Source organism: Petaurus breviceps, unplaced genomic scaffold (genome assembly GCF_028583685.1).
Source record: "Petaurus breviceps papuanus isolate PSGF00001 unplaced genomic scaffold, PetGlider_PUasm1.0 118, whole genome shotgun sequence".
In the NCBI taxonomy this organism is placed as follows: Eukaryota; Metazoa; Chordata; class Mammalia; order Diprotodontia; family Petauridae; genus Petaurus; species Petaurus breviceps.
Window position 1 is genome coordinate 26216188 of NW_027185616.1, and position 27860 is coordinate 26244047.

Consider the following 27860-nt stretch of genomic DNA (forward strand, 5'->3'; position numbering starts at 1 on the left):
GTCTCACTGAAGAAAACAAATCCTTTAAAAGTAAAATTAGTGAACTAATTGGAGAAAATACCTCCCTAAAAAAGGCCCTTCAAAAACAAACCAAAGATAATAATTCACTAAAAATTAGAATCAGTCAAATTGAAGCTCAGGATTCTATGATGCACCAAGAGTCAATCAAACAAAACATGAAGATTGAAAAATTGGAAGTGTAAAATATCTCACTGGAAAAACAACTGACATAGAGAACAGATCCAGGAAAGCTAACTTAAGAATTATTGGTCTACCAGAAAGCAATCATGAAAAAAGCAGCCTGAATGACATCCTCCAAGAGATTGTCAAAGAAAACTGTCCTGAAGTCCTAGAATCAGAAGGTAAAATAGTTATCAAAAGAATTCACCAGTCTCCTCTTGAAAGATCCCAAATCGAAAACTCCAAGAAATATAGTAGCCAAATTCCAGAATTATAAGATTAAGGAGCAAATACTGCAAGCAGCCAAAAGAAACAATTGAAATATCGTGGAACTACAGTCAGGATCACACAGGATCTAGCAACTTCTACATCAAAAGGTTAGAGGGATTGGAATTTGATATTTTGTAGGGCAAAAGAGTTAGGACTACAACCAAGGATTAACTACCCAGCAAAACTGAGCATAATCTTTCAGGCAAGGAGATGGTCATTTAATGAAATAAGGGACTTCCAGACTTTCCTGATGAAAAAGCCAGAGCTCAATGAAAAATCTGATCTCCAATTACATGACTCAAGAAAGACATAAAAAGGTAAACAAGGAAACACATACACATACACACATGCAGATATACACACTCACGCACACACGCACATAACTTATGATGCAATAAGAGCAAAATGTTTACATCCCTATATGAGACACTGATAACTACCAAAATTGAAATTTATATTATTATCATGACCTTTAAAAGGGCTATACATAGATAAAAATAAACAAGAAGTTAAGGAGGTGAATAGAATTTAAGGCTAGATATGATAGATTTCTGGAGATCACTGAATGGGAATAAAAAGGAATACATATTCTTCTCAGCAGTTCATGGCACATACTGAAAAATTGACCATGTACTAGGGTATAAAAAACTCACAATTCAGTGCAGAAAGGCAGAAAGATTAAATGCATCCTTCTCAGATCATGATGCAAAAAAAATTACATGAAATAAAGGGCCATGGAAAGATAGACTAAAAATTAATTGGAAATTAAACAATTTAATCCTAAAGAATGAATGGGTCAAACAAGAAATTATAGAAACAATCAGTAATTTCATTCAAGAGAATGACAATAATGGGACAACATACCAAAATTTGTGGGATGCAGCAAAGGTAGTTCTTAGGGGAAGTTTTATATCCCTGAGTGCATACATGAATAAATTAGAGAAAAGGGAGGTCAAAGAATTGGACATGCAATTAAAAAAGCTAGAAAAAGAACAAATTGAAAATCCCCAATTAAATACCAAGTTAGAAATACTGAAAACTAAAGGAGAGTTTAATAAAACTGAAATTAAGAAAACTATTGAATTAATAAATAAAACTAAGGGGGCGGCCAGGTGGCTCAGCAAGTAAGAGCACCGGCTCCAGTGTCAGGATGACCTGCATCAAATCCGGGCTGACATACTCAGCACCACACCCAGAAATAACTGGCCCTGTTACCTTGAGCAAGTTACTTAACCCAGATTGCTTAAAAAAAAAAAAAGAATGCTGTTTGTGAATCACTAGATTTGATTTCAAATAAGATAGGCTGGAAATCTGAAAAGAAGAATAAAATACAATGCATTCTATAAATAAATAAATAAAACTAAGAGCTGGTTTTATGAAAAAACCAATAAAATTGATAGACCCTTAGTCATTATGATAAAAAAAAAAAAGGAAGAAAACTAAATTACGAGGATCAAAAATTATAAGGGTGAATCTACCTCCAATGAAGAGGAAATCAAAACAATAATTGGGAATTATTTTTCCCAATTGTATGCCTATAAATTTGACAATCGTAGTGAAATGGATGAATATTTACAAAAATACAAGTTGCCCAGATTAACTGAAGAGGAATTAAATTACTTAAATAACCCCATCTCAGAAAAAGAAATCAAACAAGCCATCAGTGAACTCCCTAGGAAAAAATCTCCAGGGCCACATGGATTTACTAGTGAATTCTATCAAACATTTAAAGAACAATTGATTCCAATACTCTACACACTATTTAGGAAAATTAGTGAAGGAGTCCTACCAAATTTTTTTATGACACAAATATGGTACTGATACCTAAATCTAGAAGAGATAAAACAGAGAAAGCAAATTGTAGACCAATTTCCCTCATGAATACAGATGCAAAAATTTTAAACAAAATATTAGCAAAAAGACTAAAGCAACTTATCACAATAATAATGCACTGTGATCAGGTAGGATTTATTCCAGGAACGCAAGGATAGTTTAATATTAGGAAAACCATCAGTATAATTGGTCATATCAACAATAAAACTAGCAGAAAACACATGATTATCTCAATAGATGCAGAAAAGGCTGACAAAATACAACATCCATTCCTATTAAAAACTCTAGAAAGTATAGGAATAAATGGAGCCTTCCTTAAAATAATAAGTAGCATTTATTTAAAACCATCACCAAGTATTATATGTAATGGGGATAAGCTAGAAGCATTTCTAGTAAGATCAGGGTGAAACAAGGGTTTGCACTATCACCCCTCTTATTTAATCTGGTACTAGAAATGTTAGCAGTAGCAATCAGAGAAGAAAAAGAAATCAAAGGAATCAAATCAGGCAAAGAAGAGACCAAGCTATCACTGTTTGCAGATGATATGATGATATACTTAGACAATCCTAGAAAATCAAGTAAAAAACTACTTGAGACAATAAATAAATTTGGCAAAGTTGCAGGATATAAAATGGACCCACATAAATCCTCAGCATTCCTGTTTATTTCTAATGAAATTCAACAGCAAGAGATAGAAAGAGGAATCCCATTTAAAGTTACTGTTGACATTATAAAATATTTGGGAATCTAGCTGCCAAAACAAACCCAGGACCTATACGATCACAACTACAAAATACTTTTCACACAAATAAAGTCAGATCTAATTGGGAAAATATCAATTGCTCGTGGCTGGGTTGAGCTAATATAATGGAAATGGCAATTTTACCCAAGTAAAATTATATATTTAGTGCCACACTAATCAATTTACCAAAAAACTACTTTACAGAGCTAGAAAAAATAGTTACAAAATTCATTTGGAAGAACAAACAGTCCAGACTATCAAAGGAATTAATGAAAAGAAATGCTAGGGAAGGTGGACTAGCTATACCAGATTTTAATCTGTATTATAAAGCAGTGGTCATCAAAACTACTTGGTACTGGCGGAAGAATAGAGTAGTGCATCAATGGAACAGACTGGGCTAGTGAGACTCAGCAGTCAATGACTACAGTAATCTATTGTTTGATAAATTGGCAAATTGGAACACTAATACATTGCTGGTGGAGTTGTGAACTGATCCAACCTTTCTGGAGAGCAATCTGGAATTATGCCTAAAGGGCTATAAATCATTTCATACCCTTTGACCCAGCAATACCACTTCTAGGGTTATATCCCAAAGAGATCATAAAAGTGGGAGGAAGACCCATATCTACAAAAATATTTATAGCAGCTCTTTTTGTGTTGGCAAAGAATTGGAAATTTAGGGGGTGCCCATCAATTGGGGAATGCCTGAATAAGTTGTGGTATATGCATGTAATGGAATATTACTGTGCTATAAGAAACAAGGAACAAATGGACTTCATATTTATCTGGAGAGGTTTATACAAACGGATGCTGAGTGAGAAGAGCAGAACCAGGAGAAATTTGTACACAATTACAGACACAACGTATGTGTGATGACCAACTTAGACAGATGGGACTCTTCTCAGCAATGCCTAATAATAATTCAATAATTCATAATAATAAGTCAATCCCAAAAGACTCATTATGGAGAGAGATGTCTACTTCCAGAGAAAGAATTAGAAAGAACTGAGTATGGATGCAGATTGAAGCAAACTACCTGATATTTTTCTTTTTCTTGTTTGGTTTTATTTCCTCTTTACCATTTTTCATTCCATCTGATACAATGCATCTTTATATCCTGACTAATGTCTAATGTTAAAGTATTTGCAGATCCTATACTTGATTGTATGCCATCATGGTGGGTAGGGGGGGAGGAAAGGGTGGGAGAGAAAATTTGAAACTCAAGGAACTGTGGAATTGAATCCTGTAAACTAGAAGTAAACAAACATATTAATAAAGACAAAAAAAATACTGAAACAGCCCTGCACTTTGAGCATAAATTTCACCTGTCTACAATGTATAATCTTTGTGAAACATTGCTGTAATCTCCTTGTTCGTATTTCATTTAAAAATTATTGTGTCAATATTCACGAAGACAATTGGTCCATAGTTTTTTATCTCTCTCTTTGCTCTCCCTGGTTTACATATCAAAATTATATTTGTGTCATAAAAAGAATTTAGTAGGGCTCTTTCTTTATCTATTTTTTCAAATAGTTTATATAGTATTAGAATTAATTGTTAATTAAATGTTTGGTAGAACTCACTTGTACACGAATCTGGTAGAGGGATGTTTCTTTTTCCTTAGGGAGCTCATCTTAATATTCTATTTCCTTTTATATAAATCTGGGCAATTTATGTTTTTGTAAATATTCATCTGGTTCATTTCAATTATCCCTTCTGTTCACATATAACTGGGCAAAATAATTCCTAATACTTGCTTTACATTCATCTTTACTGATGGTGTATTCATCCTTTACATTTCTCATATCAACAAACTGTTTTATTTTCAAATAGCTTGTCTATTTTATTAAGCTTTTCATAATAACAGTTCCTACTTTTATTTATTAATTCAATGGGTTTTTTGTGTTCAATTTTATTCATCTCTCCTCTGATTTGCAGGATTTCTATTTTGATGTTTAATTGGGGTTTTTCAATTTGCTCAGTTACATGCCTAATTTATTGATGTGATCTTTTTTTTCTTTCATTGATATAAACATTTAATGACATAAATTTTCCTCTTGGCATTGCTTTTGGCTGCATCTTACAAATTTTGGTATGTTGTCTCATGATTATTATTATCTTCAGTGGAACTGTTGTTTCTATGATTTGTTCTTTGATCTGCACATTCTTTAGGATTAGATTATTTAGTTTCCAATTCATTTTTAATCTGTGATTCCAAGCTCCTTTGTGGAATATATAGTTTATTGCACTATGGCTTAAAAAGAAAAGTGTTTCTGCTCTTCTGCATTTGTTCATGAAGTTTTTATGCACTAAAACATGGTGAGTTTTTGTGAAGATGCTATGTACAGCTTTGTAAAAGCATATCTAACTTTTCTAAAATTCTATTTATCTCTTTAACTTTTTGCTTATTTATTTTATAGCTAGATTTATCAAATTCTGAAAGGAGTAAATTGAGGTCCCCAGTAATATAGTTTTACTATTTCTTCCTATAACTCATTTAGCATCTCCTTTAAAAAAGTGGATTTTATACCATTTGGTAATACATATTTAGTATTGCTACCACTTCATTGTCTATGATGCCTTTTAGCAAAATGAAGTTTCCCTAATTATCTTTTAACGAAGTTTGATTATCCTTTTGCTTTACTTGAGATCATAATCACTCCCCCTACCTTTTTTACTTCAACTGAAACATAACAGATTCTGCTTCAACCTGTTATTTTAACTCTACATGTGTCTCTGTTTCAAGTGTGTTTCTTCTACACAACAGGTTGAATTCTGGTTTCTAATCCACTCCACTATCCCCTGCCATGTTAAGAGATGAGTCCACCCCATTCACACTCACAGTTATGACGCTGTGTATTTAGTCCACCCCATCCACACTCACAGTTATGACGCTGTGTATTTCTATTTTGTTTTCTTTTGTTGGTCCTTTTTTTCTTGCCCTTCCCCTCCTTAAAAGTCTATTTTGCTTCTGACCTCTACCTCCCTTAACCTTCTTCCTTCTCAATTTTTAATTAGCAAAATAGTCTTATCTGATTTAGACTGTCAGTACCAGCAACCATAAATATAACCATTACCTTATAACATGAAATGATAGAATCACAAAGAACAGTTAAATCATCAATGGTAACCATAAGTACCTCAATCATTATAAACATTTTTTGTATGCCAGCAAGCACACATCAAATACCTTCTTAAAAATACATTTCTATAACTAATAAAGAATGAAGTGGTTGTGAAGGTACATCACAGTAAAGACAGTTTGATACTTCTAAGTTTAGGTAATAATTTATCTTATATTCCCAGCTAAATTTTTTTCATTTACTTTCAGAAAGGCACTTATCAGGAATTAATGTATCAAATTTTTGTGTGGGAGATAGTAGACACCCTACAACAAGGTATAGTCTCTGCTGTGGAGTGGCAAATCCACTTCTTTGAAAGGGGAAGAAATTACTAGTACAGAATTCTACTACCTTAAATTCTATAGGAGCAAAGTTCATTTACAATTAAATTTATCATTTATCATGAACATATCAAAGACATTTGATTCTCAGAAGTTTTGGTAGTATCTGGTCACAAAAATTTTTCAACCAATCCTTTGTGACTACTCTGATATCATTTTAACATCACAGTAAACCTAAATTCTAAAAATATATATGTATACACACAAACACAACACACACACACACCATAACAGGAACTTATATCTATTTACAGAACTTAGTCTTTTGAATAAAATCAACTTATATATTAACAAAAGAAAAAGATCCTGTATGTTGCTTTGATTTTCCTTTAGTTTTCCAATGTAAGAACAATAATAATGGTGGGCTATTAAAGAAAAGTTTCAACCAGCTTTCTTGAACTGCAGCCACACCAATTGCCCACATTTACTCTGTGAACAAGGTAAGGATGAGTTATCTTAAATGTGAATGAATGGACAAGTCCTGTAAAAGAGGAAGATCCTCTAGACCAGTAAATAAAGGATGAATAAAATTATAAAGTAATAATTATTTTGTCTGAGGGGTGAAAAAGGAAAGGCTATTCAAGCCACAGCCAGGATAGTATAAGATTTAGCAGCTTCTACATTAGAGGTTTAGAGTGCTTAGAATATGATATTCCAGAGGGCAAAGGAGGTAGGATTACAACCAAGAATCATCTACCCAGCAAAACTGAGTATGTTCCTTCAGGGAAAAAATGGATATTCAATGAAAGAGAGGACTTTCAAGCATTCTTTGTGAAAAGACCAGAGCTGAATAGAAAATTTAACTTTCAAATACAACACTGAAGAGAAGGATAAAAAGGTAAACAGGAAAGAGAAATCATAAGAGACTTAAATATGTTTAAACTGTTTACATTTCTATATGAGAAGATGATACTTGTAACTCAGAAGAACTTTCTCATTATTAGGGCAGTTAAAAGGAGTATAAGTAGACAGAGGGCACAAGTGTGAGTTGAATATGAAAGAATGAGATCTAAAACAGTAAATTTAAGGGGTGAGAGAGGAATGTGTTGGGAGGAAGGGAAAAGGAGAGATAGAATGGGGTAAATTATCTGACATAAAAAGGGCAAGAAAAACCTTTCACAGTGAAGAGGAAGAAGGGGGTGAGGGAGAACAAGTGAACCTTACTCTCATCAGAATTGGCTTAAAGAGAAAACAACATACACACTCAACTGGGACTGGAAATCTGTTTTACCCTATAAGAAAGTAGGATGGGAAAGGGATAAGAGAAATTGGGACGGGGGGAACACAGAAGGGAGGGCAGATTGGGGGAGGGAGAAGTCAAAAGCAAAACACTTTTGGGGAGAGACAGGATGAAAAGAGAGAGAATAGAGTAAATGGGGGGAAGAATAGGATGGAGGGAAATACAGTTAGAAATAGGAACTGTGGGGAAAAAATTTGAAAAGTTTCTCTGATAAAGGCCTCATTTCTCAAACATATATAGAACTGAGTCAAATTTATGAGTCATTCTTCAATTGATAAATGATGAAGACATGAACAGTTTTCAGATGAAGTAATCAAAGCTATGTATACCCATGAGAAAAAAAATGCTATAAATCACTACTCACTGGAGAAATGCAAATTAAAACAATTCTGAGGTACTCCCTCATACCTATTAGAATGGCTAGCAGGACAGAAAAGGAAAATGACAAATGTTGTAAGGAATGTGGGGGAAATGAGATATTAATGCAGTGTTGGTAGAGTTGTGAAGTGATCCAAGCATTCTGAAGAGCAATTTGGAACTATGCCCAAAGGGCTATAAAACCATGCATACTCTTTGGTTTAGCAATACCACAATGCCACTACTAGATCTATATCCCAAAATAGATTTTTTTTTTTTAAAAGAAAAGGACCTATATAGACAAAAATATTTATAACAGATTCTATTCTGGTGGCAAAGAATTGGAAATTGAGGGGAAGCCCATCAACTGGCAAATGGCTGAATAAATTGTGGCATGTGATTATGATGGACTATTATTGTGCTATGTAATGGTTATGTAATTTGAATTTGAAGATCCCTTTGTGTTAGCAAAGGTAGCAGATACTTAGCACTTAGTAAGTAAGTAAGCCTCTGTTGGGAAACAGTTTTCAAATAACCTGGAAAAACTTACAAGACTTACAAATGAAATGTACTGTGTACAAAGTAAAAGCAATATTGTAAGAAGATCAGCTTTTTCTCAGCAGTATAATAATACACCTCTGAAAGACTTTTGAAAAATGTTATCCATCCCCAGAGAAAGAACTGGTGGTGTCTGCATAAAGATTCAGACATACTTTTTTTCTTACTCTATTTTTCTTTAGGGCTTTTTTTTTAACCTATGTTTACTTTTACAACATGACTAATATGGAAATGTTTCACTTTCTACACATGCATTACCAAAATGGACTTTCTTGCCTTCTCAATGGGGGTGGGCAGGGGTAAGGGGAGAGTTAGGAAGGACAGGAGAAAAACTGGAACTCAAATTTTCCAAAACAAATGTTTAAAAATCATTTTTACACGTAACTGGGGGAAAATAAAATATTAAAATAAGTAGAAAAAATGAATGTTGAAAACTGTAATTAGAAAAAAATATAATTTACAATAAGAGTGGGAAGTGCCATTTGAATAAGCTACAGTAATAGAGGTTAGATTTCTACAAATCAACAAATTCATCATTTAAACACAGAATATATAACCTACTTCACATTTTATTTACTTCAAAATATTCCTAATCCTAGAAAACTTTGTTTTTTCAAACTGCATTTTCTAATACTTCCAACTTCTCAATTCCTACTATACTGTTTACAAATTCCAAAACTCATAAGACATCATTAACCAGAGGAAGGGCACTGTCTTCCAGACAAATGTCTCTAATATCTAATAGCTCTAATTATGTGATATATGCTCCATTTTCTAGATCATTCCTAAAAATTATGAGCACTTTAGTATAATCATTTCCAAAACCATACTCTAAGAATCTTATAAACATAGTTAATGAACTTAAATATAAACATGGAATAAAACTTGTTGCCAATCTAATAATGTTACTGTATTTGAAACTCCAGATTTTTGATAGGGAAAAATATCTTATGTTGCTATTTTCAAATTTTGACATTTAATGTTCATTATACTCAAAAAGCTAATACAGTGCAGACTGAAACCATTCCACACCTGATTTCACTCCTACAATCATAATTTGTGCCTATATCTGAGACATTAAAAACATTTTCCTTTGAATTTTCTAATATTTTGGTAGTAATAGCTTGTGTTAGTACACTTGGAATCTTTATGACATGACATGCTGACCTTCTCCATACATCTACATCCTTAATATGATTCTTTATAAGAGATACAAAATTGTTGGTAATATAATACAGCCTTCTCACACACACTATTGACCTTTTCTCCTGAAATTTTGGTGCCCATGATTCACAATCATATGCAATTTCTAGGTCAGCACTAAAAATCTCAGTTTACAGCAGTGGAGGCACTTAGCATTAGTGAAGGATTTAAACATTTCAAAAAAATAAAATCAATTTTGCTGAATTCTCATTCACTTAAGGGCCCAGTTCCATAGTCCATATGCAAGGTCTATCTCAGGGACAAAAAAAAAAAAAATATCCCGACAGACAACTTAATGGACACTCCATAAACCAAAGTCCATACTTTTAAACATCAATTTGTTTTTCCAAAATGGACTCATTATCAACAGGAAATCCTTTTATTAGTACTAAGCATTAAAAATCTCCCATAACGCTGGGAAACACCTCGGATAAACACGTATATCCCTGTTTATGCCTCACTTGTTGATGCTCAACAGATTATTGAACAAAAGTTATATCCACAGTCATATCTCTGTCAAGATCCAAGAGAAATATAAGGTAAACATCAAATACTAATTACAAGGGACTCAATAAGGATAAACTGTTTACTTTTTATACATGGAAATGTAAACCCTATGTCTAAGACTGTCATTAGTAATTGGGTAGTTCTAAAGGAAGAGTGGGGTAGAGCCAAGTACGATGTGATTTTAAAAAGCTAAAATAAAAGATTTAATCAACTGAGAAAAACAGGGGAACTATACTATATGTCAGCAATATTAATCAATAGTTTGGGACCATATAAAATAACTAGACAATAGAAAAAATATGAGTATACCTACCAAAATAGACATAGAAACTATACAAATACTTATATACTTACTGAGTCAGAAAAAGTAACAACAGTACATTTGGAAGAGCAGAGGTTCATAAATTTCAAGGAAACCAGGGGAGAAAGATGTAAAGGAACTAGATTTAGTAGTATCAGACCTTAAACCATATTACAAGCTGAGAGCAGTGCTGAATGGATAAGTAAAATGGATAATTTTGATTATTTTAAATTGAAATTTTCCTGTATAAATAAAACTTATGTAGCCAAGAATAGAGGAACTGCAGAAAAACTAGGGAAACTCTCATAGACAATCTATCTCAGATAGAATATGGCTAGGTCAGAATATTGTTGTGGTATAGAAAATAATGAACTGGTGGATTTAGAAAAATATGGAAAGGTTTGGACATATAAAGAACATGCTATCTACCTACAGAGAAACAACTAATAAATGGAAATAAGCATAATGTGGTTTTACATATATGTGTTTGAGTATATATGCATATGTGTGTGTATACACATACACACAAAGGTGTGTATTCTTAATTCTTAATTACAGCCTTCTTAGAGGAGAAGACAGGGAGTAAAGGAAAAAAACAAAATAAAAAGTGCACAGCAGAGGACAAAAGAAATACAAGGAAGCAAAGAAAAGATGGACAGCTTTGAAAATAATGTATAGTATTTATTATATAGGTTTTCTTGAAACAGAAATTTATTACTTCATACTGAATCCTTTCTTATGTTCTGCTATGTACACGGCAATGCTTTTTTGTTCTTAGTTGGTATTTAAGCTTAAAATCAATTCAAATATAATGGGGGAGGAGTGAAGTAAATAAATAAAGAATATGTAAATTTCTAATGTTTCCAAATGGAGATAAGGGTCTACTAAAGCTACTGTATCTTTACTGATACTCTTTCTATGTTAGAGCTAAGCAAATCCCTTTTCTTATAACTCACGAATGTTTCATTTATTCCCAACATCAAACTTAAATAGTGCCAGCATCAGACCTTACCCTTAATAACTGACATAGTCATTGGGATTAGATAGCTTTGTGGCTCATATTATACATGACTTGGGGGAAGGACACTGCAAATGCAGAACTTTTGGTAAACAGATGGCTAGATACTTCATGGTAGCACCTGAAGGTAGCTGGAGCCCTTCTGGTCATGTGGAGTCATTTCAATGGAAGAAGCTCCCATTGACACATAGCAACTGGCTAAGTGGTTGCCTCGAGGTGCCTAACAAGGAAGAAAATAAAGAGCATCATGCCAAGTGTGCCCTGGTCACTGCTCACCATCCTGCAGAAGCAGAACTGCAAGTATAAGACTGAAAGTAAACTGAAAGAGCTCTTAAGGTTCTAAGAAACATTCAGGATTTTAAGAACCATGGTGGATGCTGGTGACCACAAAAGTGACAAGAGTTCTCCTGAGAGGACTGGAGAACAACAGGATCCATGGGCCTTCACATGGAAATAAACTCTGCTTCTGACTAAAATCAGAGCCAAAAGATAAGGGAATAAAAGGAAACAATGACGACATTTTAGAAGTCTTACTAGCAGTAAGACTGCCTCTACCCTATTAGTGCAGTCCAGAGTCTGAATTCCTCTGCTGAGGGGGCAGGAGGCGTGCCAGCTTTTATCACCAAGGTTACAAATCCAAACAAGCTGATGTGTCACCGGAAAAAAAAAAAATGGTTCCTCAGGCCTTGACCTAATACAACCAACAGGTGGGATTCCTCTACAACAGAATTTCATGGACTTGGGGAGTTCTCTAAGAACTTACTTCTCCAAAGTCAGCTAAATCAATTAAAGAATCCAGACAAGGACAACCATCTACCTGTTTAACTGGTCACAACAGGTTGTTGTATGGGGAACTGGCACAGCAAAGTTGTCTAGCCTCCTTCATTTCCATCACTAGAGAAAAATATTTCATCCCCTTCCCACTCCAAAAACACAATACTGTCTGATATGAATTACAGAGAATGGTACACAGGCTTCTATTTGGTCCTATCCACAATGACTGACATAAACCCAGAAAGGTCCATGCCGGTACTAATTTCCAAGAGCTCACATCATGTCCATTACCATAATACTCTCCCCTCTATTCACCAGTCACCTCAACTATGACCCACACAGGAGATTTTCTACCCTCTCCCACCGGAACAATGATTTGTAACCTCAATGGTTTGTCCCCTAAAGCCCCCTGTGGAAATCAGAGTTTCTCCATATACGTGTTTGTGGTCCCATGGTAATAATGATAATAACATGGCTGCTGGTGTCCAGCAGCCCCTATATACTTGGCTTCCCTCTCCTTCTAAATCACCACAATTTGGGCATATGGCTTCTGATTCCCTGGAGGTCTATAGGTTAGGATGATCTGAGCTTCAGGGGGAAAAGAAACTTCACCTTGGCCATAAGTCATCAAAAAAGTCCCTTAAATCTAAGGACAGAGATTTAAGTGACCCAGGACTGCCAAGTGGTATTGAGCGTTAGGAGGATGTCTTAAACTTAGAAGGGGCTGAAGGGCCCTTTGCCCCTTTTTGGATATCACAATACAGTTTCACTGGCATCCCTTTAGGCTGCTAATGAATTGCTTTCTTATCAGCCCTGTGTTTCAGAAGCTCTACTCCAAGTGACCCAGTGGGAAGAAGTGTTATCACCCTCAATCTCATCTCTACTGATGTAGATGAAAGAGGGTGCACTACTTTACTTATACCAATTTCTCCCACAGTAAAAAGTTTAAAAAGTTTACAAAAAGTTTACAATTTAAAAAGACACATTGTGTCTTGTGGCTTACAGAGGACAACAGAGAGCTGAAGTAACTGTCATGTCCATTACTACCTCTTACTCCCCCATATCCAATCTGTTGCCAAGGGCAGTAGACTTCATCTTTGTAACATATCTTGAACATGCCTCTTCTCTCATCTGATACTACTACCACTTTAGTGCAGGCCCTGATCATTTCACACCTGGATTACTGCAACAGCCTGTTAGGTAGACCTGACTCAAGTCTCTTCCTGCTTCAATCCATCCCAGACACTAAAGAAATTTTCCTAAAGAACATGTCAATAAACTCCAATGGCTCCCTATTGCCTTCAGAAAAGAATATAAAATGCTGTGCTTGGCATTCAAAGTCCTGCATCACCTAGCCCTTTCCTAGATTTCCAGTCTACTTTACAGAGTCCTCCCCAACACAGACTATTCAATACAGTAACACTGACACCTTGGCTGTTCCACAAACAAGATAACACTATCTCTGAACTCTGGGCATTTTCTCCATCTATCACCTATGCCTGGAATGTTCTCCATTCTCTACTCTGCCTTCAGACCTCCTCAGATTCCTTTAAGTCTCAGCTAAAATCCCTTTTTTTTTTACTGTAAGTCTTCCACAAATGCTCTTAATTCAAGTGCCTTTTTTCTATTAATAATTTCCAATTTATCCTGTATGCTGCTTACTCTGCATATGTTTCCATGTTGTCTTCCCCATTAGATTATAAGCTTCTTGAGGGCAAGGACTGTTTTTTTCCTCTTTTTGTATCCCCAACACTTAGCACAGTGCCTGAGATATAAACGTTTACTGACTCATAGAGGCAGTAACAGTAGCACAGTGTTTAAAGCACTGGTCCTGAAGTCAAAAAACCCGAGTTCAAATCCAGGCTCACTTACTAGCTGTGCAATCCTGGGCAAGTCAATTAACCTCCATTTGCCTCAGTTTCCTCATCCATAAAATGGAGGTATGTAATGGCAGGAAAAGGAGTACTCAGCTCCTTGTTTAAGTACTTAACTCCTTGTTTCAGTTCTTCAAGTGTCTTTGAGCCTCACCTGTCTTTGTTAGAAACAGAACCTAGGAAGCCCACAGCAGGAGGAACTTTCCATATAAAAGTAGCAGCACAAGCTGGGACCCAGCGGAACTGGGAAGAATGACTGGTGTTGGCACTTTGTCAGACCTGTCTGCTGATAGAGGACGTTGCTGCTGTTACAGAAGCCCTGAAAGAGGACTGTCTTGTCTGTTCACAGATGTCCTGAAGGAGGGTCTTACTGATGTTTTTGGAGGTCCTGAGACTTTACTGATGATTTCTGTTGATTTCTCAGACAGAGGCCCTGTTTGTGGGTCTGTGTTAATTGCACAGTCAGAAAGTGACTTGATGATGGTGCCAGAAAGTGTATGTGTGTTGTTGTGGCTCTGCAAAGCTTGATGTGTGGAGCTGGACCAGGAGCTGGACCAGAAGCTGGGAGCTGCCTACCTGTGAATCTAGGTGACATTTGGGTGAATTCAGGCAAGAACTGGGAGCACGGAAGAGGAACCATGGAGCCCAGGAGCCAGCCTCGAGTCAAGATGAAAGGACCTTTCCTTGGGAACTTAGTGCTGACAGACAAGATCCTTATTTACTGTGACCTAGGGGTGGGAGATCTTTGCACTCTGTATTTTGTACCCCTTAAGGATAACTGCTCCTTAGAGAGGACTGAATGAAGGATGATTGGAAGCCAGACTCCAATCAAGATGAAAGAAGATTTTAGACGGATACTTTATATTGATTGATTGATTCAGACTGTGACTTACTGAATGATATCTTTTGTTTAAAAATATGTGGCCACTTTAGTAATGAGTAGTTATGTTACTGTGAATGCTGTACTTTGGTTTCTCTGAATGTTTTGCTTTAGTTTATTGCTGAAAATAGAGAGTTCACTATACTATGTGAACAGGACCTAAAAGTCATTCACAGCAGCAGCCCTGAGGAGAGCTGCTGGTGCTTGGCTTTACAGGGTATTAACACTACCTACTGTAATGGGAATGTAAATTTGTAAGATCTGCCCTGCCCCTAGGCTAAAGTGCACCTGGAGCCTGGGGTGGGAGGCTTGTTTTTCAGTAGATACTTCTTGATTGGCCAGTGAGTCAATAAGGTTGTTACATTCTCTGAGCCAGGAGAAAGCTATATAAGCCCTGATGTGTACCTTTGTTTTGGGGCTCACTTTGAGAAGTGTTCTGTGATTTGATATGGATTCTGGGAAGCCGTTGTCCAGAGCCCCCCCGGCTTTGAAAAACCCAGATGTTGAAACCCAGATGTTGATTGGGTATGGATGTAATGGTTGGACAGTATGGAAATCTGTCTACTTGATCTGTTTCTGTCTTGATAATTCTGTCTGTATATTCTGAAGTTCGGGGTGCTGACCTCTTTCCCCTAAACTAGGTAAACAATACATGTTTGACTGATTAAAGTAAGCTTGTTAACCCATTTTGAGTTGCTTTCCTTTAACAAAGCAGATCCAAGAACCTGTGTTGGCAGCAAACCCTGAGGACGCTTGGGGTGCTTGCTGCTACACCTATCTCCAGGAATTATTGTGAAAATCAAACAAAATAATATTTGTATAGTGCTTTAGCACATTGCCTAACACACAGTAGACACCTACTGGCTTGCTTGATTGACCAGATTATCAAGGCCCGGGTAAATTATATGGGATTACTGACCTTGTCAATACTTTTGTCCCCTTATTCCTTTGGCTGTGACTACTCAAGAGCAGTATTCCTTTCACTTCTGGAGTCCTCTTCCCCTGGGCTACTTGAACTCATCATTCTGCTATATTCTAGTGAGTAGAGGATGAAAGAAGCTTCTCTTTCTGAAGGCAGTGAGATATACCACCACATATGTGACATAATGTTAACTATACCAGATGAGGCCAGAGTGGGTAAGGTCCTGAACTGAATGGTGACCCATATGAGGAACAAAGGATGGGAAAGTAACCCCTTAATTAAGAATTAATTAATCCAGGGTGTAGCCTACTCAGTAGTTTTAGGGAATACATCGGACACGAAGAATCCAGATGAATCCAAAACACAATTCATGATAAGGGTCTGATACTGACTTCCCCACAACTTAGAAATCAAACCAAAGGACTTATTGGATTTTTCATATTTTAGAGAACCTACATTCCTCACTTGGATATCCTAATGGGCCCCTATTTACCAAGACATCTATAAATGTGCCTCTTTCAAGTGAGGTCCAGAACAGCCCTAGAAGACCTGAAACACATCCATCAGTCTCTCCTCCTGGGTTCATACTTTTAGAGGTCCACAAAGATCAGGTAGTATTCGTCTTTGGTAGATAACTAAGGGTGCCCAGAGCAAAGGATTGTGAGATTTCTAGAGCTGAAACCTTCCCAAAGCAGCTCACTATACTGATTTCAAAAAGCAGTTACTCCCCTACAAGTGGGCCCTAGCTGCTATTATTAAGTAAGATGATGGAAGGTCATACCATCACCCTTCATTCAGATTTGCCTGAATTATGAACGGGGTGATGCAAGAGAAGACCTCTACCTAGGTGAGCAGGAAGGAAAAAGGTCTTCCGCTTCTTTAGGCGTTCCACTGCAGTACTGCCTCTGATCAGGAGACCCACTTTACTGAAGAGTCTAAGATTAGGTCTGCTGGGTTTTCATACTTAGCAAACCAACATGACCCCAGGGCCCTCAAATTCAATGATTGGGTTTTTTTGGCTCAAGTCTCTAAGGTTCTATGACCATGAGCAATAGATTGCTTAAAACTGTAAGCCCTTACACAATCACCTGGGCCTCAATATCACTAATCCCTAAGGGGTTTTGCACATCCTGGGGAAATGACTGGTCACCCTCAACCAGCAAGTCTCTTTTCCTCATCAATGATTAGAAAAAACTTCTTTTCATAAAGGGCTTTAGGGATATGGAAGAAAATTGTTGGGAGCTGCTCTGTTTCTGAGGACATGGGAGAGATAAAATTATCTTTGCATAACTATGGTGATTGTGAGTTTACATGGAATAAACGAGATCCCTTAGCCCATCTGGTAGCATCCTATGCCCATGGATGGAGATGAGGGAAAGTCCTTACCTAGCTAGTCCTGTGGAAGTAGGAAGCACTTCAGGAGGGGCGTCTAATAGGGCAAATATTTGGTATTATCACTCTAATAGAGCTACTAGTAAAAGCTCCCAGGAAGAGGGAGATTTTAGTGGGTAACTTAGGCAACTAGTCCATGGACAGCTTTAAGTCAGGATCCATATGAAAAGCTGATAACTACTTTACTACAGATAACCATGAAGTAAAGGGTGATGAAGAATTGCTGGCTACACATACATAAAAATATAAATACATACATACACAATCACATCCTATCTGAGAGATTGTCAAAGATGTTTTTTTCCCAATTTTCTGCATTCCTCCTCTTCTTTATTACATTGGTTTATTTATACAAGAAATTGTTAATTTAAAATAAACAAAATTATTTATTTTATACTTCATAAATCATCTCACCTCAAGGGTAGCTAGGTGGTGCAGTGAATAGAGCACCGGCCCTGGAGTCAGGAGGACCTTAGTTCAAATCTGGCCTCAGACACTTAACACAAAAACTAGCCATGTGACCTTGGGCAAGTTGCTTAATCCCAACTGCCCTCTAAAAAAAAAAGCAAAAGAAAATAAATCATCTCACCTTATAATATACTTTAAGGTCTGATAGTGCTAAATCTCCTTTCTTTACATCTTTTTTTTCCTAGCTTCTTATTCCTGACCTTTTATTCTTCCAAATGAACTTTGTTATTTTTTCTAACTCTGCAAAATAATTATTTTTTAGTAATTTAACTGGGATGGCATTGAATAAATAGTATAGTAAGGTAAAACTGTCATTTTTTGGTATATTGACTTTTCCTACCCACGAACAGTAGAAATTACTGTAAAATTTTAAATCCGAGTTTATTTGTATTAAAAAGTATTTTATGTTTATGTTCATATAGTTCCTGTATCTATTTTGGTAGGTATACTGTCAGGTATTTTATACTGTCTAGCTATTTTTTGTTTTTTTTTTTTTTGCTTTTTAGAGGGGGTAAGGTAGGGCAATTGGGGTTAAGTGACTTGCCCAAGATTACAAGACTAGTAAGTGTTAAGCATCTGAGGCTGGATTTGAACTCAAGTTCTCCTGACTCCAGGGCCGTTGCTCTATTCACTGCGCCACCTAGCCACCCCCTGTCTAGTTATTTTATAAATGGTCTAAAACAATTTTGAAAAATACTTGTGACACACAGTATAGCTTCTCTGTTTTTCTCCTTCAATTAAATATATTTTAGCTTTAACTTTTTCTGAAATCATGATTACTACCCCTACTGTAAATTTACATAGTAAATTCTACTCCAGCCTTTTATTTTATCTTAGTGTACATCTCTCATTTTTATTGTGTTTCCTGAAAACAACATATTGTAGAATTCAGATTTTTATTGGCTATCTATTTCTGGTTTGGGGGGCAAATTCATGCCATTTACATTCTGAGTTACAATTACTCATTATCTATTTTCCTCCTTCCTATTTTTCCTCACTATACTTCTCATCCTATCTACCATGTCCCTCCTCACAAGTCTAATTTACTTCTCCCTTGTCTTCCTATTCCTTCACCTACCCACCCCTCCAAGAATCCCTCTCTTATCCTCTTTTCCCACCTTATCCCCTCAACTTATTCTTTCTAAATATATAAGATTTTTATTACCCTTCTAGATTTGATTTTCCCTCTTTAACACATTTCTGATGAGAGAAGATTCCAGTACTACCCGCCTTCCCCACAACTTGCTTCTTCTCTATAAATTCTTCCTTTCATGCTTCATTTGGGTATTACTCCTTCTTACTTCTCCCTACACAGTTTAATTATTTTTAATTAAATAAAGTCTTTCTTTCAAACTACCCAAATAATGAGGACAGTCATAAGAGTATTGATAACTTTTTCACATATAAGTGAACAATTTGACCATATTGAGTCCCTTATAATTGATCTTCATTATTTATATTATTATATATTTTTTTTCCTGGATTTTATGAGTCAAATTTTCCATCAAGTTCTGCTGTATTTGTCACATACCTAAAAGTCTTTCACTTCATTAAACATACTTCTGTTTTCATTCAGGATTCTATTAAACTTTGTTGGGTAAACTACCCTTAGACATAACCCCAGCTCTTTTGTTCTACAAAATATAGTATTCCAAAACCTACAGTCCTTCAACATGGTAGCTACTAAGTCTTGTGTAATTCTTAATGTAGCTCCACAATATTTAAATTGTCTTTTTCTTGTTGCTTGCAATATTTTCTCCTTTACCTGGGATATATTCCTGTAAGTTTTCCTCTTGGGATCTCTTTCAGGTGGTATCAGTGGATTATTTTTCTATTTCTGCTTTGCCTTCTTGTTCTAGAACTTCAAGGAAATTTTCCCTGACAATTTTTTGTAATGTATCAAAATTTTTTTATCATTTTTCAGGGAGTCCAACAATTATTAAATTATCTCCTCGACTGTTCTCTAGATCAATTGATTTTTCTGATGAAATGTTCCACATTCTCTTTTATTTTTTCATTCTTTTGATTTTGTTTCATTATTTCTTTGTTTCTTATGATATCATTAGATTCTCTTTGCCCAATTATAGTTTTCAAGGAATTACTGTCTTCCTTGAGTTTCTCTATGTCCAGTTGCTTGACTCTCTTTTCATAATTTTCTTGATGTTCTTGGATTGCTCTCACTTAAAAAAAATTTTCTTCAATCTCTCTCATTTGATTTTTGAATTCTTTTTGAACTTGGAACCATTTGACATTTCTCACTGAAAAAGGGTGGCTAAAAAAAGTCCTTGTTCCACATTTTAACTTAGTGCAAAAAGTCGGATTTCTCCGATTGTTTGCCTCTTGTACCTGCTGAAACTGTAGTAGTTGACTATTGCAGTAGCATTTCAGTTCTTTTTTTTTATTGAAGGTACTCAGGAATTGTTTAGTTTTCAAAAAAATTAAGAAACCATTTTATATTAAGATTTTTAAAAAGGGGGGGGAGTGGTACTTTTTTTTTATTCCATTATCTTCCTGTGAATCTGAACCCAGATCTTCTCTGTCCCCACAGCAGCTATCTACGTTGGGTTCTTTCTCCTTCTGCTTACTCATTTTAATTTTAATTTTGTTTTTTAATAGCTATTATTATAAACAAAGTCCTGAGGAGTAGGGAATTATATCCCAAGCCTCCAGTCTTTATTGCTGTTATTCTCTGAGCTCTGTACTTGAGGCCCAACCTTGGACACTCCTCTCCACCCCTAAGCCACAGCTAGGGCCCTCAGCCATACTGCCCTACAAATGCACTTGCTTCCTGAGGTGCCTTGGGTGGCTGCAAATTACAGCTGTCCTCTCTGCCCTGGAAGTGAAACCAGTCTCTGCTCTCCTGCAAGATTTCACAGTCAGCAGGGCCCCTGCCTCTCTGCAACTACACTCACTAGTCATATGGTAGCTCCTTCTCCCCTTTAGCCACAGTCCAGTCAGAGCAGCACAGTTGTACCTGGCATCCCTTGACAGTGAAAGGTCCTTGAACCTTCTCCTACTCAATCTTCCAATATCCATACTCTCCATGAAGTGAAAATTCCAGAGGCTAAAGCTGTCTCCCAACCCAGCTTCCTCTGACTTGTGTGTTGATTCCACAGAGTCCGCTTGGAGGTGTTTGCATTTTATTGAGGCCCAACCTCTGCCCCTGGAGATCAAGTCTTTCTTGGGGTGTTATCAAGTTTTCTCAAGAGGAAAACTGCTTTACCCTAACTTTTGTTTATTTCTGCTGCTCTACATTCACTCTGAGGTGGGATGCTCTGTCTTTTTTTGTGGGCAAAATTAATTTAGAGAGCCAAAAGTTTTCTAACCTATTCAACCATCTTCCAAGAATCCTCAACAAAGAAAGCTTTATATCAATGGGTTTTTGTTTTTGTTTTGTTTTTTCCTGTTTTGAAGCCTCTGTCTGATAATATTAAGAGACAGAATGATTCATTTTACAAGTCAGGATCTCAGAGATACTATTTAAAATTTTTCCTCCAGTCTGTTTATGGCATTGTCTATGCTAGATACAAGGTTCACATAAAGACTGAAACGACAAGTAGTATGTAAAAACCAAAATTCTCTAAAATTTCAGATTAGTAGTGGTTTCCTAATTTGAGGTTCTTCTGGCTTTGCTGTTAATGAGGTTAGCTCCATAAGGTTTGAGTCATTTTTTACCACATGCACTACTGTGTTTCCCCAATAATAAGACACTGTCTTATTATTTTTTTGGACAGAAAAACACCAGAGGGCTTATTTTCAGGGGAGGGCTTATTTTAATGAACATTGACAGGAATTTTAATAAACAGGTAAATGTGAACAAAAAAATGTACCTTTATTCAATAAGCAAATCACTGGGGAAGAACAGGATGATGCGCTCACTGCTGCAGCTCTGATTGGATGCAGCTCGGAGCACGGCGTGCGTTTCACCGGGGGTGGGGGACGGTGCATACAGAGGGTACCGTAATACTACAGTAGCAATCTAAATAGAGCTTATTTTCGGGGGAGGGCTTATTTTAGAGGAATCTTACACAGTAAGGGGAGGGCTTATTTTCAGGATAGGTCTTATTATCGGGGAAACACAGTAGTTACTGGAAAATCACATTTAGAAGGTTGTACTAAATTATGGTGAGTCCTTGCTACTGTGAGATTAATTTTTCAAATTTTATTTCTTTATTAGTTTTTAGTTTTCAACATTCACTTCTGTAAGATTTTGAGTTCTAAATTTTCTCCCCCTTTTCAAGAGAGTGTGCAACCTAAGATAGGCTATATACATATCATTGTGGTAAGCATAGTTCCATATTAATCATGTTGTAAAGAATCACGAAAGGGGGAAAACATAAGAAAGAAGAAACCAAAAAAAGAGCAAATAGTATGCTTCAATCTGCATTCAGACTCCATAGTTCTTTCTCTGGATGTGGATAGAATTTTCCATCATGAGTCTTTTGGAATTGTCTTTAGATCCTTGTGCTGAGAAGAGTTAAATCTATCAAAGCTGGTCATCACACAATGTTACTTTTATTGTGTACAATGTTCTCCTGATTCTGCTCACTTCACTCAGCATCAGTTCATTCAAGTCCTTCCAGGTTTCTCTAACATTTACCTGTTCATCATTTCTTATGGAACCATAGTATTGCATTACATTCATATACCACAAACTTGTTTAGACATTCCCCAATTGATGGGCATCCCCTTGATTTCTAATTCTTGGACGTGACAAAAAGAGGTACTATAAATATTTTTTATATACATATGTGTCCTTTTCCCATTTGTATGATCTCTTTGGGATACAAACCTAGAAGTGGTATTGCTGGATCAAAGAGTTTGCACAGTTTTGGAATCTTTCAGGCATATTTCAAAGTACTCTTCAAAATGGCTGGATCAGTTCACAACTCCACCAATAATGCATTAGTGTTCCAATTTTCCCACATCTTCTCCAACACTTCTCATTTTCCTGTTTTGTCACATTAGTCAATTTGATAAGTGTGCTGAGGTACCTCAGAGTTGTTTTGACTGACATTTGTCTAATCAATACTGATTTAGAGCATTGTTTCATATGACTATAGTTTTAATTTCTTCATTCGAAAACTGCCAGTTCATATCCTTTGACCATTTATCAATTGCGGAATGAATTATTTTCTTATAAATCTGCCTTAGTTCTCTATATATTTTAGAAAGGAAGCCTTTATCAGAGACACTGTCTGTAAAAATTGTTTCCTAGTTTTCTGTTTCCCTTCTAATCTCAGCTGCTTTGTCTTTGTTTCTGCAAAAGATTTTCAATTTAATGTATCTATCTCGTTTGTTTATAAATTCTTCCCTTCTCCATAGATTTGATAGGTAAACTATTCCTTACTCTCCTAATTTGCTTATAATTTCACTATGACTAAATCATGTACCCATTTTGACCATATTTGGTATATGGTTTAAGATGTTGATATATGTCTAGTTTCTGCCATACTATTTTCCAGTTTTCCCAGCAGTTTTTGTAAGTAATGAGTTCTTATCACAGAAACTGGAGTCTTTGGGTTTATCAGACAGAAGATTACTATAGTCATTGACTACTATGTCTCATGTACCTAATCTATTCCACTGATTCATCACTCTTTTTCTTAGCCAGTATCAAGTAGATTGGATTATTTCTGCTTTATAATAGTTTTAGATCTAATATGGCTAGGTTACCTTCTCTTGCATTTCTTTTCATTAATTCTCTTAATACTCTGGACCTTTTGTTTTTCCAGATGAATTTTGTTATTTTTTCTAACTATAATTTTTTGGTAGTTCAACTGGTTTGGCACTGAATAAGTGAATTAATTTAGGTAGAACTGTCATTTTTATTATATTAGTTCGGCCTACCCATGAGCAACTGATATTTTCCCAATTATATAGATCTGACTTTATTTGTGTGAAAAGTGTTTTGTAATTGTATTTGTATACTTCCTGGATTTCTCTTGGTAAGGAGAAAAGCAATAGATACTTGGAAGGAAAAATAAAGGATGGCAATTTTTCCTTTTTACAAAGGCAAGTACAGGATTTCAAACTATAACAAAGCTATAATCACCAAAACAGTTGGGAACTTGTTAAGAAACAGAGTGATAGCTCAGTAGAATAGGTTGGGTACATAATATAGAGCAAGAAATGACTATATTAATCTAGGTTTGGTAAAAAACTAGAGTTCCCAATTTGTGGGGCAAGAATTCATTATTTGACAAAAATTGCTGAGAAAACTGGAAAGCAGTCTAGCAGAAACTAGGCACAGACCAATATTCCACACACATATACCAAGATGGGGTATATGGGTATGTGATTTAGACACAAAGGGTGATACCATAATTAGGGGAACATGGAAAATTTTATCTTTCAGACCTATGGATAAGGGAAGGGTTTATGACCAAACAAGAGACAGAAAGAATCATGGGAAGTAAAATGGATAATTTTGATTTTTTTTGTTGTCATTTAATCATTTCAGTTATGTCTGACTCTTTGTGACCCCTTTTTGGGGTTTTCTTGGCAGAGATATTGGAGTGCTTCACCATTTTCTTCTTTGCACAAACAAAACCAATGCAGCCAAAATTTAAAGGAAAGCATGAAAATGGGGATTTTTTTAACAGCAAGTCTCCCTGATAAAGGCCTCATTTCTCAAATACATAGGGAACTAAACCAAATTTATAAAAATAAGAGCCATTCCCCAATCAATAAATGGTCTAAGGATATAAACAGGCAATTTTCAAAAGAACAAACCAAAGCTATCAGTAATCATATAAAAATGCTCTAAATCACTCTGGATTAGAGAAAAACAAATAAAAACAACTTTGAGGTAGCTCCTCATACTTATCAGATTGGCTAACATGACAGAAAAGGAAAATGACAAAAGCTGGAGGGATACGAATAAATAGGCATATTGTTGTTGGAATTATGAACTGAGTCCAACCATTCTGGAGAACAATTTAGACCTATGGCCAACAGGGTATAAAAATGCACATGCCCTTTGACCTGGCAATATCAATACTAAGTCTATATCCCAAAGAGATCAAAGAAAAACGACCTATATTTATAGTAGCTCTTATATTTTTTGTTACTATATATGTTTATTTGCAACTTGGCTTTTCTTTTATTTATTTAAATTTTTTTTTTAATTTTCAACATTGACTTTTATAAGATTTTGAGTTCCAATTTTTATTTATCCCTCCCCTCTCCCCTGCCCAAGATGGCATACAATCTGATATAGGCTATACATGTGAAACTGCATTAAACATATTTCCATATTAGTCACGTTGTGAAAGAATAATCAGAAAAAAAAAAACGGAAAAACCACAAGAAAGGAAAAAAAAAGAGAAAATAGAATGCTTTGATCTGCATTCAATATCCATAGTTCCTTCTCTGGATGTGGATGGCATTTTCCATCACGAGTCTTTTAGAAGTGTCTTAGATCCTTGTACTGCTGAGAAGAGTTAAGTCCATCATAGCTGGTCATCACACAATGTTGCTGTTAGTTCTCCTGGTTCTGCTCACTTCACTCAGCATCAGTTCACATAAGCTTTTCCAGGTTTTTCTGAAATCCACCTTTAACAGATCTTTTAGTGGTGGCAAAGAATTGAAAGTTGAGGGAATTGCCCATCAACTGGGTAATGGCTGAACAAGTGGTGGTATGTGATCATTATGGAATACTACTGAGCTATAAGAAATGAAAAGCAGGTTGATTTAAAAAAAACTGGGGAGACATTAATTGATACAAAGTTAAGTGAGCAAAATCAGAACAACACTGGACACAGGAACAGTAATATTATAATGATGATCAAATGTGAAACTCTTAGTTATTCTTAATAAGACAAGTCCAAAGGAATCATGATGAAAAATATTATCTGAGTGTCGAATGAAATCTACTTTTTTCACTTGATTTTTGTTGCTTTTTTTTTTCAACATGACTAGTTTTTCATGACTTCACATTCATCACCAATATATTGCTTGCCTTCTCAATTGGTGGGGCAGGGGCTGGAATAAGAAGAAGAATTTGGAACTCAACTTTTAAAAATGAGTATTAAAAACAAACAATAAATTTTAAAATATAACAGAAGATACCTCCCCAGACTCCTTTATAAAGGTGGGGGATGGCGGAAGTTGTTGGCAGCCAAAATAGAATGTGATTTAGGAGGTTCTGAAAGCCTATCTCTTCCCATTCTTCCTTGTCACGCTATTTTGATAAGGTACAGTGAAATGGACCCATTAACCAGGTACACTACAGTGCAAAGGAAAGCATACTAATAATCCAAATCAGAAGATCTCAGTTCATATTAATAAATAAATCAATCAGTTACCATTTATAAGACACCTATTATATGCCAGGCATTGTGCTAATAAGCACTGGGAAAAATGTGCAAAAAGAGGATCGTGGCTGTGTTAATTAACTAGTTTTGCTGAATAAAATTAACTTTAAAAATGGACATCGTAGAACAACAGATAGAAAGATCGGTCTAGAGTCAAAGGACCTGGATTCAAATTCTGTCTCTGCAATTTACTACCTCTTTAAGCTTCAATGAGTAACTTAATTTCTCTGGGTCTCAGTTTTCTCATCTGTAAAATGAGGTCAGAGTAGATAATCATCTCAAAAATCTTTCAACTTAATGCTATTATTTGATGATGTAAGGAATTAAGAAAAAATTAATCTCTTCTTTCCTCCTAACCCGCCAAAATAACACATTTAGGTTAATTAATTAAATGTCAGTTTCTGTGGTTAAACACACACACACACACACACACACACACACACACACACACAAACACACTTTCCCAAAACTAAATTATACTGAACACAATTTAAATCTATGAGTCATAACAATCTAGTTATAAATATACTTTTAGTTTAACTCTAATGTAGAAGGAATTATTCATATATTTTGCCACTCTTCTGAGCTGACTTTTAATGTCATCATCAGTAAACTGACTCACCTATTTCATTAATTACTGCTCTTATTCTGGAGACAAAAGAACTAACTTCATTCACATTCATTTGGGTTCTTTCCTTAAGGTCGGCACCTGCAAAAGACATAGATATAGACATAGATATAGATAAAGATATACACACACATATATACATGCACACACACACACATACCTACCTGTATACAAACACAAGTAAATTCTTTATTATAAATAACTTTTTAAAAGGTAAAATATTTTATATACATTTGTTCATTTATAGCTTTTAAAACTGTCATATTCAATTAATTCATTAAATTGTAGCATAAATTCTCTTCTCAATGATTATAAGTCACATTAAAAAATTGTTGGCTTCTCACTTTTAGAATTTCCCATAGAGAATAACTACTTAACGACTATTTACACTAAAAGATAAATTAAATAGATAAAAAAATAAATTAGATAAAAGATAAAATAAGAAGCTTTTGTGGCTTCTAAAAATGAAACCTATTTTTTCTTATAAAATGTGGTAATAATTACAAATAAAATGCTATGAGCATGCAGAATATAAATAAGAAATATGACAGTTTGTATGCCTTACTAATTTACATTGTTTCTTCTTTTAATTCATTAGAAATTAAAACTAAATCTATATAGGAAAAGCAATACACTAAAAACCTTTTCTTTCTTTTAACAGATGGGTCACTAACTTATAAAAACCATATTAACTGTGAATAAAAAAATTCAGGTAAAAAAAGATTTAAATTTGACAGCAGGAGAGGGGTATGCAAAAAGGGAAACAGAAGTTTAAACTAAAAATCATTTTAAGTTTTGTACCTATCTTAATTGAGCATTTTAAAAACATACCTCTTACCTTCAATGAAATGTTCTGAGTTTCAAATGAGGTAAAGTATGTAAAACACTGTAGTTAAAAGTGCTATATGAATAGCTAGCACTAAAGAAAAAAA

General features: G+C 35.3%; 1 protein-coding gene and 1 long non-coding RNA gene across 8 annotated transcripts in view; one reads left to right on the top strand and one right to left on the bottom strand.

The window, feature by feature from the left end:
• Positions 1 to 27860, bottom strand: part of AUH (AU RNA binding methylglutaconyl-CoA hydratase) — a 218563-nt gene that overhangs the window by 131384 nt on the left and 59319 nt on the right. For all 7 annotated transcript variants that reach the window (XM_069087402.1, XM_069087435.1, XM_069087425.1 and 4 more), the window contains exon 4: positions 26923 to 27009. In XM_069087402.1, the coding sequence (XP_068943503.1) occupies positions 26923 to 27009 (87 nt within the window). The remainder of the gene's footprint in view (positions 1 to 26922; positions 27010 to 27860) is intronic.
• LOC138160711 (uncharacterized) lies at positions 16944 to 19102 on the top strand. The gene is made up of 2 exons (XR_011168195.1): positions 16944 to 17943; positions 18642 to 19102. It is a non-coding gene; the product is annotated as an uncharacterized lncRNA (long non-coding RNA).